The sequence below is a fragment of the Rhinopithecus bieti genome, unplaced genomic scaffold (assembly GCF_001698545.2).
Source record: "Rhinopithecus bieti isolate Rb0 unplaced genomic scaffold, ASM169854v2 scaffold_81031, whole genome shotgun sequence".
Lineage (NCBI taxonomy): Eukaryota > Metazoa > Chordata > Mammalia > Primates > Cercopithecidae > Rhinopithecus > Rhinopithecus bieti.
Genome location: NW_016830217.1, coordinates 1,029,386 through 1,042,966, shown reverse-complemented (window position 1 = coordinate 1,042,966; position 13,581 = coordinate 1,029,386). Strand labels below are relative to the sequence as shown.

The window sequence follows — 13,581 nt, the reverse complement described above, 5'->3', positions numbered from 1 at the left end:
TTTTTTTTTTTTTTTTTTTTTTGAGACAGAGTGTCACTCTGTTGCCCAGCCTAGAGTGCAGTGGCCTGATCTCAGCTCACTGCAACTTCCGCCTCCCAGGTTCAAGCGATTCTCCTGCCTCAGCCTGTCGAGTAGTTGGGACTACAGGCAGGTGCCATCACGCCCGGCTAATTACAGGTGTGAGCCAGTGCACCTGGTCTTTTTTTTTTTCTTTTTTTTGAGATGGAGTTTTGCTCTTGTCACCCAGGCAAGAGTTCAATGGTGCGATCTTGGTTCACTGCAACTTCTGACTCCTGGGTTCAAGTGATTCTCCTGCCTCAGGCTCCTGAGTAGCTGGGATTACAGGTGTGTGTCACCACGTCCGGCTAATTTTTCTATTTTTAGTAGAGACAGGGTTTTGCAATGTTGGTTGGGCTGGTCTCAAACTCCTGGCCTCAGGTGATCCGCCAGCCTCAGCCTCCAAAAGTTCTGGGATTATAGGAGTGAACCACTGTGCCTGGCCATAAAGTGCATTTTGATCCACCCAATGAAGTCCTCCTTTGCCAGCATTCTGCTTCCCCCGATCATTAGAGCAGCCAGATCCTAATTGTGCATGTTGGCCTTGCCTTCTGCTACGTGTGCACCTTCCCCACATTACACAAATCCTTACCATAATGTTGTGAAACATGCTGGGTATAGGTTTCTCTCGGTTTCAAAGATGGGTCTAGAGACTTACATGACCCAGCCAAAGTCACACTGCAAGCCCTGACATGGCCTGGAACAGGCTTTCTCAGCCTCAGCACCATTGACATTTGGGGCAGGGCAAGTGCTGTTGCCCAGTGCATTGTCAGATATTTAGCAGCATCTCTGCTCTCTGCCTGCTGGATGCCAATATACATCAACCCCAGCCATGACACCCAACAATGTCCCCAGATGTTGTCAAACGTCTCCTGGTGGCTGAACCAGCCCCACTGAGAAATACTGCCTTAGAACGCTGTGGGTTCAGCATGCCACCTTAATCTTTTCATTGAAAACACAACTCCTGGCGCGGTGGCTCAGCCTGTAATCCCAGCACTTTGGGAGACCGAGGTGAGCAGATCACTTGAGGCCAGGAGTTCGAGACCAGCCTGGCCCACATGATGAGACCCCCCCCCCATCTCTACTAAAAATACAAAAATTAGCCAGGAATGGTGGCACATTCCTGTAATCCCAGGTACTCGGGAGGCTGAGACAGGGGAATCACTTGTAACCCAGGAGACAGAGGTTGCAGTGAGCCAAGATAGCGCCACTGTACTCCAGCCTGGGTGACAAAGCAAGACTCTGTCTCAGAAAGAAAAAAAAAAAGAAAGAAAGAAAACACAACTCCTCTCCTCAGTCTTACCCACGGAAGAGAAAAAAAAGAAAAGAAAACACAACTCCAAGGACCAACTATTAGTATTTTTCTTCCTTCCCTAACACACAACATAATCTCTTTAAAACAGATGGAACTCATATTCCAATATCTGCCCTTGGCATCTTTTCAAAGTATTTCTAGGGTGACAGTTGGGAGGAAATGGAAAAAAAAAAATATTTGGACACAAGCTCTTTTTTCCCCCGGACTTTGAGAAAATCCCCATCTTGCGTGCTCCTAGTGTATCTCTCACTGATAAGTTCCTCATAAAACCAGGGCCTTATCCAGGGCCACGCTGACAGAACTCCCACAGACACACTATGATTAGGACCCTGCTGCTGTCTGTGCTGGTGGCTGGAGGTAAACCCTGTCACCCAGAGCCACTGGTTTCCCATCCCCTGGCGTGGCTGGGAATGGGATCTTCCTGTCCTCCCCTCTCGCCCCACCCAACCCTTACTGCATTCAGACGTGTAATCATAAGAAAACTGGAATGGAGTTTCAAAGAACTGGAGCAAAGAGCAGGATTCTATGACCTCTTGGGATCCCTCTAGAACAAGGGTTTTCTATTTGGGGGTTCAGAATGCAGCAAGTGTAGTTTATATTGCGTGGGTCGCTGCTTCTTGGACTCAAGTCCCTTTCTCTTTTCATAGCCCTCAGTTGTGGAGTCCCCAGTTACCCGCCTGGTATGTCTAGGATGTATGGTGGTGAAGAAGCGAGGCCCAACAGCTGGCCCTAGCAGGTGAGTCGACCACACTGTACTTACCCCTGTCCCTGCCCCACTCCCTTTACATCCTCCCTTTGCCCTTCCACCATGGGGTCTACTGTGCTGGCAAAGTGAGCATTGATGGGACTCAGAGAGCAGCACAGGCAACTTCACCAATAAGATACATTTCCGGCTGGGCGCAGTGGCTGGTGCCTGTTATCCTAGCACTTTGGGAGGCCCTGGTGGGCAGATCACCTGAAGTCAGGAGTTTGAGACCAGCCTGGGCAACGTGGTGAAACCCTGTCCCTACTAATAATACAAAATTAGCCAAGCGCAGTGGCACATGCCTGTAATCCCAGCAACTTGGGAGGCTGAGGCAGGAGAAACACTTGAACCCAAGAGGCAGAAGTTGTAGTGAAATGAGATTGCACCCCTGCACTCCAGCCTGAATAACAAACAGAGACTCCATCTCAAAAAAAAAAAAAAATACATTTCTGTGGCCTTGGCCAACCTTGGGAGTGGAGGGAGAGGTGCCTCCTCCAACTGCAGTAAGGAGCTGTCCCCTCCCCACTGCCCATACACAAATTTACAACTATAGTCTTACTCTGTTAACCAATCAGAGGCTTGCTTTCAAATGTACCATTATCCTATGAACCATTCAAGACTACCTACGCAAATATTCCTTGCTTTAAGGAACCAATCAGTGCTATTTATGCAGATTAATCTTTAACTACAGGCAAATCAATGTTACCAAGGAAAATGTTTCTTAAGTTGATATAATAGTGATATTAAGACTAAACTAGGCCAGGCGCAGTGGCTCAAGCCTATAATCCCAGCACTTTGGGAGGCCGAGATGGGCAGATCACGAGGTCAGGAGATCGAGACCATCCTGGCTAACCTGGTGAAACCCCGTCTCTACTAAAAAATTTTTTAAAAAATTAGCCAGGCGAGGTGGTGGGCGCCTGTAGTCCCAGCTACTCGGGAGGCTGAGGCAGGAGAATGGCGTAAACCCAGGAGGCGGAGCTTGCAGTGAGCTAAGATCTGGCCACTGCACTCCAACCTGGGTGACAGAGCGAGACTCCGTCTCAAAAAAAAAAAAAAAAAAAACTAAACTGCCCAGTTGGGCAGGCACAAATTACTAAGATGTGTTAATTGTGGGAATTTCAAAAGAATTGTATAAAGTTTACACTGATGCAAACAAATATAGTAAAATCTCATTTATCTGATGTAATTGGGACTGAGTAATTGAAAAGTTGGTCATAAAGAAATTATTTTAAATGCTGTGAAACTTTTCATTTTAGACTATGTAAAAATTTTTTGGAGTTCTAACTGTCTTTTTCATATAAACCACGCCCCATGGAATATCGCATCTGCAAGTCCATTTCTTTAAGCTGAGCAGTAACTTTAAGCATGCTTCACAAAAGTAATCTGAGTTATAAGCCCCCTCCCGACTTTTAGACTTTCCCCGCAGACTTTCCATTTTCTCACAGACACTAATTCAGGAAGCAATTTTTTAGGAATCATTGTGAATTCGCGGGTCTGCTCCAAGCATTTAACTTTGCTTTCACAACCCTCTTTCCTGGAACTCGATATTTCAGAATATTGGTTAATATTTAATCAAATTTCATTATTGCCCAAACATAATTGGATACAAACTACTTTAGGAACAAACCCAGCCCTGAATCGGATGAGATTTCTTAACTTAAAGTATGAGGAGCAATAGCAGGGGGACCACTAGCCTTGAGCATTCAGAGTGACCCATGCCCCAGCAGGTCACTGTGTCTACAGCAGGCCAGCGAGCGTCATTCATCTGCTCCTAAGGAGGACTACGCCAATGATAGACAAGCATAGGGCTCACACCTGTAATCCAGCACTTTGGAGGCCGAAGGTGGGTGATCACTTGAGGTCAGCCAGTTCAAGGACCAGCCTGGGCCAACATGGTGAACCTGTCTCTAACTGCAAAAATTACACCAAAAATTAGCCAGGCAGTGATTGCGGCACCTTGTCAATCCCAAGCTACTCGGCGAGGCTGAGAACCGCATAATATATTATATATGTGTGTCCGCCCCCTTCTTGGTGTGCTGTGTGTCGTGTGCTGGTGTGTGGGTATATGTTGTTGCCCTGTGCGCTGCTGTATATTGTGCCCTGTATGTGTGTGTGTGTGTGTGTGTGTATGTGTGTGTGTGTATATGTGTGTGTGTGTGTGTGTGTGTGTGTGTGTGTGTATATGTATATATACACACATATATATATATTTTTTGGTTAGACAGAGTTTCGCTTTTGTTGCCCAGGCTGGAGTGCAATGGCACAATCTCGGCTCACCACAACGTCTGCCTCCCAGGTTCAAGTGATTCTCCTGCCTCAGTCCCCAGAGTAGCTGGGATTACGGGCATGCGCCACCACGCCCAGCTAATTTTGTATTTTTAGTACAGACAGGGTTTCTCCATGTTGGTCAGGCTGGTCTCAAACTCCTGACCTCAGGTGATCTACCTGCCTTGGCCTCTCAAAGTGCCGGGATTATAGGCGTGAACCACCACGCCCAGCCAATAGGAATAATATTTTAATGCAATTTTCTTTTTTGGGGGGGTGTGGGGGTGAGGCAGTGTCTTACTCTGTGACCCAGGCTGGAGTGCAGTGGCGCAGTCTTGGCTAACAGCAACCTCTACCTTTCAGGTTCAAGCGATTCTCCTGCCTCAGCCTCCTGAGTACCTGGGATTAGAGATGTGTGCCACCACACCAGCTGACTTTTTCTGTATTTTAGTAGAGACAGGGTTTCACCATGTTGGCCAGGCTGGTCTCAAACTGCTGACCTCAGGTGATCCACCTGCCTTGGCCTCCCAAAGTGCTGGAATTACAGGTGTGAGCCATTCCACCCAGCCAGCTATTGTAATTACAGTATTAATCACCCTGAGAGCCCTGCACAGTGGCTTATGTTCCGCATTTCCAGAGAAGGCAACTGGGACTTGGAAAGGTTACAGAATTACCCAAAGGCACTGAGTTAGCCTGGGGGGAATGAGGATTCAAATTTGGTTCGGTGCTTGTTCTTTTAGCTACACTTTGCTGGCCACAAACAATACGTATTACATGGACTAAATTTCACGTGTAGGATGGTTTCTGCACATTTTTTAATTGGGGTCGGGGAGTAGATACTTTTAAGTGTCTTTTTTCCCTTGGTCCAATTTTAAACATCTTTTTTAAAGCCAGTTCATCTAACGCCCCTTAATGTCACAAAAATGAGAAATGCCCAGTGGCTAATTAAAAACAAGGATGTGGCTGGGCACAGTGGCTCACGCATGTAATCCCAACACTTTGGGAGGCTGAGGCAGGTGGATCACCTGAAGTCAGGAGTTGGAGATCAGCCTGGCCAACATGGTAAAAACCGTATCTCTATTAAAAGTAGAAAAACCAGCGGGGCATGGTGGCAGGCACCCATAATCCCAGCTAGTGGGGAGGCTGAGGCAGGAGAATGGCTTGAATCTGGGAGGCAGAGGTTGCAGTGACCCGAGATTGTGTCACTGCACTCCAGCCCGGGCAACAGAGGGAGACTCCATCTCAAAAAATAAAATAAAATAAAGTAGAAGAGACAATAAACAACTGAATGGGTAAACTAATAACACACCAGAAAACGAAAGATACTATGAAGAGTAAAGCAGAGCCGGGGAAAGAGACGAGGCTGTCTGTGTGTGCATATGTACATGAGTGTGCGTGTCTGTGTATGTGCACAGTGCTTGGAACAGCATGGTCATAGAAGACCTCATGGAGAAGGTAATCTTGAGCAGAGACTTACAGGAAGTGAAGGAAAGAGCTACGCCGATATTTGCGAGAATATTCCAGGCAGGAGGAAGAGCCAGTGCAAAAGCCCTGAGGCAGAAGTGGATTTGGTGTATTTGCGGAACTGCATGGAAGTCAGTGTGGCTGGAGGAGAGGAGAGTGGGAGCCTTTGGGGTCAGAGAGGTCACAGAGGGCAAACCGTAAAGGGGGAGCCACTAGAGAGTCTGAACAGAGAAGAGAAGTCATCTGACTTCCATTCAAAAAGGATCATTCTGGCTGCTGTGTTGAGAAAATGTGGGTGGGAGTGGGGAGAAGAGATGGGAGACTAGAGTGATCATCGAGGAGAGAGGATGATTGGGACACGCAGTTGAGGTAGTGACCAAGGGGTAGCAACCATTCCACAAATTCTCAAGGTAGAGCTGACAGGACGTCCCCTGTGGAGACAGCCTCACTCTGTCACCCAGGCTGAGCACAGTGCAATGGCAGCTCACTGCAACCTAGACTTCCCAGGGTCAAGCAATCCTCCCATCTCAGCCTCCTGAGTAGCTGGGACTACAGGCATGCACCACCACACCCAGTGGCTAATTTTGGGGTATTTTTCTGTAGAGACAGTGTATTAATCCGTTCTCACACTGCTAATAAAGACATACCTGAGACTGGGTAATTTATAAAGGAAAAAGATTTAATTGACTCACAGCTCAGCACGGTTGGGGAGGCCTCAGGAAACTTACAATCATGGCAGAAGGGGAAGGAAACACATCCTTCTTCACATGGTGAGCAAAAGGGGGAAAGGCCCATTATAAAACCGTCAGATCATGGCTGGGCGTGGTGGCTCACGCCTGTAATCCCAGCACTTTGGGAGGCCAAGCCGGGCGGATCACAAGGTCAGGAAATGGAGACCACGGTGAAACCCCATCTCTGCTAAAAATACAAAAAATTAACCGGGCGTGGTGTTGGGCACCTGTAGTCCCAGCTACTCAGGAAGCTGAGGCAGGAGAATGGCGTGAACCCGGGAGGTGGAGCTTGCAGTGAGCCGAGATTGCACCACTGCACTCCAGCCTGGGCGACAGAGCGAGACTCCGTCTCAAATACATACATACATACATACATACATACATAAAACCATCAGATCTTGTGAGAACTCACTCACTATCACGAAAACAGCATGGGGACAGCATGGGGGTAACCACACTCATGATTCAATTACCTCTCACCAGGCCCCTCCCCCGACCTATAGGGATTATAGGAGCTACAATTCAGGATAAGATTTGGGTGGGGACACAGCCAAACCTTATCAGATGGGGTTTCACCACGTTGCCCAGGCTGGTCTCAAACTCCTGGGCTCAACACAACCTCCTGCCTTGGCCTCCCGAAGTGTTGGGATTATAGCCATGAGCCACCATGCCTGGCCTGAGTTTTTTTTTTTTACTATAGATTGCATTAAAATGTTTTTTATCTTGATGGCTGAGGTTTTGGCTGAGTCCGGCTCGCTGGCTATCAGTGTCTGTAAGACTGTGGTGCACCAGGACTGGAACTCCAACCAGGTCTCCAAAGGGTTCATTTCTGTCTGGGTGCACTTGAGGGTGAGGTTGTCAGGGAACAGATGGGGGTCTCTCAGAGGCAAGGGTCTCAGCCTTACCACACCCCCTCTGCTTTTTCTATAGGGAGGAACAAGGAACTCTGGCCTCTTAGAGGTGGAACCAGCTCCAAAGATGTCTGGGGTGGGGATGTGACGTGGGGAGGGAGAAGCAAAGACTGCCAGAGTAACCTGGGTTTGCTGCCAATTAAGCCTGCAGGGCCCCTGTCCACTGAGCATGTATCTACTTAATGACAAGTCCTGGGGACACAGGGACAGTGCTGTCAACCCTGTGACTGTCGCCGGAGTAGGACACAACCTCTCCTGCCTTGCCCCTTTCAACAAGGCCCTCTGTATTTTCTTTCTTTTTTTTTTTGAGACGGAGTCTCGCTCTGTCGCCCAGCCTGGAGTGCAATGGCCGGATCTCAGCTCACTGCAAGCTCTGCCTCCCGGGTTCACACCATTCTCCTGCCTCAGCCTCCCGAGTAGCTGGGACTACAGGCGCCCACCACCTCACCCAGCTAGTTTTTTGTATTTTTTAGTAGAGACGGGGTTTCACCGGGTTAGCCAGGATGGTCTCGATCTCCTGACCTTGTGATCCGCCCGTCTCGGCCTCCCAAAGTGCTGGGATTACAGGCTTGAGCCACCGCGCCCGGCCCTTTCGTGTGTGTGTGTGTGTGTGTGTGTGTGTGTGTGTGTCTGTGTCAGAGTCTTGCTGTGTCGCAGAGGCTGAAGTGCAGTGGCGCGATCTCGGCTAACTGCAAGCTCTGCCTCCTGGGTTCACGCCATTCTTCTGCCTCAGCCTCCTGAGTAGCTGGGACTACAGGCGCCCGCCACCACCATGCCCAGCTAATTTTTTGTATTTTCAGTAGAGATGGGGTTTCACTGTGTTAGCCAGGATGGTCTCGATCTGCTGACCCTGTGATCTGCCTGCCTCAGCCTCCCAAAGTGCTGGGATTACAGGTGTCAGCCACTGTGCCAGGCCGCCCCTCTGCATTTTCAAACATGCCCTGGGGCCCTGCCACTCATAGCAACCTGGGGTAATGTATAGGGAACGATGACAAGGTCTCAGAGCCCTCCAAAGCCCCACAGGGCAGGAAAAGTCAACCCTGTCCTCTTGCTCTGCCTCTGCACTGACCTAGAACGACATTGCCCTGCTCAAACTGGCTAACCCCATCTCCCTCACCGACAAGATCCAGCTGCCCTGCCTCCCTCCTGCCGGCGCCATTCTACCCAACAACTACCCCTGCTACGTCACGGGCTGGGGAGGCTGCCAGAAGTAAGTGTGAGGCCAGGAGCCCCAGGCCCTGGGAAAGGAAAGGGGGTGGGATGGTCACCCCTGTCCTGGCCCCAGGGCCTCTCACCTGTCCATCCCAGGGTGTGGTGGCCTGCTGGGAGAGATGGGGATGGCATAGAGGCTGATGCCTGCCTGGGTTCAAATGTCAGCTCTCCCACTTCACGACTGTGACACCTTGGGCACATTACTAGGTCTCTCCATGCAGCACTTTTATCATATGTAAAATGCAAATAATTTGCTGGGCGCCGTGGCTCACGCCTGTAATCCCAGCACTTTGGGAGACCAAGACGAATGGATCACTTGAGGTCAGGAGTTTGAGAGCAGCCTCGCCCACATGGTGAAACCTCATCTCTACTAAAAATATAAAACACTCACCAGGTGTGGTGGTGCGCACCTGTAGTCCCAGCTACTTGGGAGGCTGAGGCACGAGAATCGTTTGAACCTGGGAGGCGGAGGGTAGAGTAAAGATTGCGCCACTGCACTCCAGCCTGGGGGACAGAGCGAGACTCCATCTGAAAAAAAAAAAGGCATAATAATAGCACCTATATCACAGAGTTGTCAAGAAGATTAAAGGAGATAATCCACAGGAAGCCAGGAGACCAGTGCCTGGCATGTGGTAGGTGCTGTGTGTTAGTTGTTGTCACTGTCCCTATGATGGAAAGAAAGTTACAGAGACCATGTGACATCTTCTGTGTGGCCCAAGGCTAGAGTTCAGAACGGCATTTCCTCTGTGACCTGAGGCCTCTGGAGTTCCACAGAGGCCCCTGGAGCCCTCATCAGACCCTCCGTGCCCCATGGCAAAAGCTGTCCCCTGTGCCATTCGGTCTTGCTGCTCAGAACCTGGCTGAGGGCGGGTCTCCTTTGACATGGACTCCAAGGCGCAGAGATCCAATGACTGTAGCCACCAAGAGGAAGAGTTCCCGCCCTTCGCTTGTGAAATCACCAGAGGTTTGGAAGATTCTAGGAAGGGATGAGTGATAATGACATTATGACATTTCTCCCTAATGACATAAACCCATAAGTATAATGACATGTTTTTCCAGGGGTACGTCCACATACATACCCTCGAATAAATCCCCATTGCCCTCCTGACTGGCTTACCTGTAAACACAAGGACATATGAAATCCTGCGATCAGCGGTGGTGGAAGAGGCATTTCATGCTTATTAAGATAGAAGCACAACCACCTGTTTGTTTCCCCAGACAACCCTGGGGCAGATGCAGTTCATCTGAGACAGCGAGAGCGGGGAGGCATCCAAATGCTTGGCTTTTAGGCCCAGCTCTGTCGGTCACAGCGAAACCTTGGGCAAGTCACTTCTGAACCTCAGTCTCCTCATCTGTAAAATGGAAACACAGTTGGTGAAGACCAAAAGAGGTGAAAGGTGAAAATGCATCAGACATTGCAAAATGTTATACAAGTGTTAATTACTTATAAATTAGAGTGGTCTTAAGCAAAAACCTTTTTTCTTTTTTTTGAGACAGAACTTTGTTCTGTCGCCCAGGCTGGAGTGCAGTGTGCAATCTCGGCTCACTGCAACCTTTGCCTCCCACAGATTCAACCGATTCTCCTGCCTCAGCCTCCTGAGTAGCTGGGATTACAGACACCATGCCCAGCTAATTTCTATATTTTACTAGAGATGAGGTTTCACCATGTTGGCCAGGCTGGTCTCAAACTCCTGACCTCAAGTGATCCACCTGCCTTGGCCTCCTAAACTGCTGGGATTACAGGGTGAACTACCATGCCTGGCTAATGCCTAACTTCCCTTGGCTTCAATCGCAAGTGAAAAATTATGCTAATATCATCCTTGCCACTCACAGCAGTAGTAACAGTAATGGAGGTGATGGTGGCTGTGTCATTGGGGGCCATTATGAAAGCCCTCCCTTCACCACACCTGCATATTTTTCCCAAGGAGGGGGCTGTAACTGCCAGGAAGCTCACTTTCTTATTTCAGGTAAGTGACAGAAAACCAGGGAGCTAGCTCAGCAAAAAAAATAAGGGAAATTGTTATAAGGATTTAAAAGTTTCAACCCAGCCGGGCACAGTGGCTCAAGCCTGTAATCCCAGCACTTTGGGAGGCCGAGACGGGCGGATCACGAGGTCAGGAGATCGAGACCATTCTGGCTAACACGGTGAAACCCCGTCTCTACTAAAAAATACAAAAAACTAGCCGGGCGAGGTGGCGGGCGCCTGTAGTCCCAGCTACCCGGGAGGCTGAGGCAGGAGAATGATATAAACCCGGGAGGCAGAGCTTGCAGTGAGCTGAGATCCGGCCACTGCACTCCAGCCTGGGCGACAGAGCGAGACTCCGTCTCAAGAAAAAAAAAAAGTTTCAACCCAAGGGCAGAGATACAGCCAGTCATCAGGAACAGGCTAGAATCAGGGGCTGAAAGTCTGTAAGAAACTCAGGAAACACTCAGAAATTTCTTTCTCTGTGGGTCTACTTCATTCTTCTGCACACAGAAGAAAATGTCAGCCTTTGACAACGGCTTCCCAGATTTGCCTCCTCTACAACCGGAATCTCTTCGTCTCCATCTCAAAATCCCAGGGGAGGGAGCTGATTGGCTTAGCTTGAGTCAGGTGTTCACTGCTGAACCAATCACCAGTGGCCAGCACACTAACCAATCAACTGTGAGGAAACAGTATAGACAAACATGGCTGTTCTCCTGTTACAATGGGTGGAAGACAGTAACGGGAAACCCAGTAGGGGTCCGCCACTTCCTTTTTCTCAGGAGTCCCTACGTCCCTAATGCCTTGTCTCTGGTCTCATTCAGCCAACAGGGCTGTCCCTGATGACCTGCAGCAGGGCCGGTTGCTGGTTGTGGACTATGCCACCTGCTCCAGCTCTGGCTTTTGGGGCAGCACCGTAAAGACCAATATGATCTGCGCTGGGGGTGATGGCGTGATATGTACATGCAACGTGAGTGCCAAAAATCAGGGGCCCTGCTCCATGACAAAATGTGGCTGGGGATGGGAAGAGGCTATGGAAAACCATCCCTCGATAGGTCCATCCTCCCACCTCCTGGCAAGAAGCACCCGGAAATGGTACCAGATACATCAGAACCTGACCTTTGGCCAGGCACGGTGGCTCACGCCTATAATCCCAGCACTTTGGGAAGCCGAGGCAGGCGGATCACTTGATGTCAGCAGTTTGAGACCAGCCTGGCCAACATGGTGAAACCCTGTCTCTACTAAAAATAATTAGCCAGGCATGGTGGTGTGTACCTGTAGTCACAGCTGCAATGGGAGGCTAAGGCAGGAGAATCACTTGAACCCAGAAGGCAGAGGTTGCAGCGAGCTGAGATGGTGCCACTGCACTCCAGCCTGGTTGACAGAGCGAAACTCAAAAAGGAAAAAAAAAAAAACCTGACCTTTTTTCTTGTTAGTTCTTGTTCTTGTTTGTTCTTGTTTTGAGATTCTCCTTGTCATGTCCACCCTTCTCACTGCTGGGAAGTCCTTCCCTGGGTCTCATCAAGGTCTCTCATGACTGTCATTCCGTATCCTTTCCTCTATGCTGGAAGGGAGCCAAAGGAAACTAATCCCTGGGTTGAATTACTCTGATCCATGGCACAGTGTGTCCCCTCCAGGTAGCTGCCACAGAAACCTTCCTGGAGACAGTGTCTTAACCACCAGAAATTGCTCTGTGTTGGACTTAGCAGTGAAGTGGGGATGGAGTAGGAAGGAGATCCACACGCCCTTCAGATCACACTGTGCCCTACACACTCTGCCCACACAGACCACCCCACGCGTGGGAAGACGCAGCCAGTGGGGAAGAGCCTGAACTCTGGGATGTGGCCTCAGCTCCTTTGCAAACTGCCTGTGCAACCTTGGGAAAGTCCCAACCTCTCAACACTCCAGTTTCTCGTCTTCAGTGGCCTGGGGAGACTATGAATATTTACCCCATAGGATTTTGTGGGGATTAATGAGATAAGGCATAGAACATGCTTAGCTCAGCTCTGGCCACACAGGAAGAATAAGTGTTGGCTCTTGTTGGAATTATGGTACCATCTTGGGCTATGACCACAAGGGCCGGCTGCAGAGGACAGTGACCTGCAGCAGAACAATAGAAATGCATTGAGAACAATGGTTCCAATGGGCAGCCCCTTCCTCTCCCTTTACCCTTCTATAACTCTGGCCTTCCTCTGGGAGACTCCGGCGGGCCGCTGAACTGTCAGGTGTCTGACGGCCGGTGGGAGGTGCATGGCATCGGCAGCCTCACGTCCGTCCTTGGCTGCAACTACTACTACATGTCCTCCATCTTCACGCAGGTCTCCAACTATAATGACTGGATCAATTCGGTAAGAACCGGACCAGCCCTGAGCCCCAGGGCACTGCCCTGCTTACCTGGCCTCGGAGTGCCATGCACACCTGGCGACTGAGAACCCCCTCCTTCCTCTTGAGAGCTAGATGGGAACCCCTTGGAGAAGACTACAGACTTTGGCAACTGCCGAGTCCCCCATGGGTCCCCAAAATTTCTGTGTGGGTAAAGCTGAGTGAAAAGGAACATAGAGGGTGGCCTTGTCCAAAGAGGTTGAACACTCCTCAGGCATGTTAAGAGCTCACTCTTCCATGGCCGGGCACAGTGGCTCAGGCCTGTAATCCCAGCACTTTGGGAGGCCGAGGCAGGCAGATCACGAGGTCAGGAGATTGAGACCATCATGGCTAACATGGTGAAACCCCATCTCTACTAACAATACAAAAGAAAAAAAAAAATAGCTGGGCGTGGTGGCGGGTCCCTGTAGTCCCAGCTACTCGGGAGGCTGAGGCAGGACAATGGCGTCAACCCGGGAGGCGGAGCTTACAGTGAGCTGAGATCATGTCACTGCACTCCAGCCTGGGTTACAGAGCGAGACTCTGTCTCAAAAAAA

At 49.8% G+C, this 13,581-nt stretch overlaps 1 protein-coding gene across 1 annotated transcript in view; it reads left to right on the top strand.

Moving 5' to 3' along the window:
• Positions 1-11,813, top strand: part of LOC108524251 (chymotrypsin-like elastase family member 2A) — a gene marked incomplete at its 5' end in the record, with an annotated part of 27,157 nt that extends 15,344 nt beyond the window's left edge. The window contains 2 exons of the mRNA XM_017865249.1: positions 2,020-2,108; positions 11,488-11,813. Coding sequence (XP_017720738.1) covers positions 2,020-2,108; positions 11,488-11,506 — 108 coding nt within the window. The remainder of the gene's footprint in view (positions 1-2,019; positions 2,109-11,487) is intronic.
• Between the last annotated feature and the right edge of the window lie 1,768 nt (positions 11,814-13,581).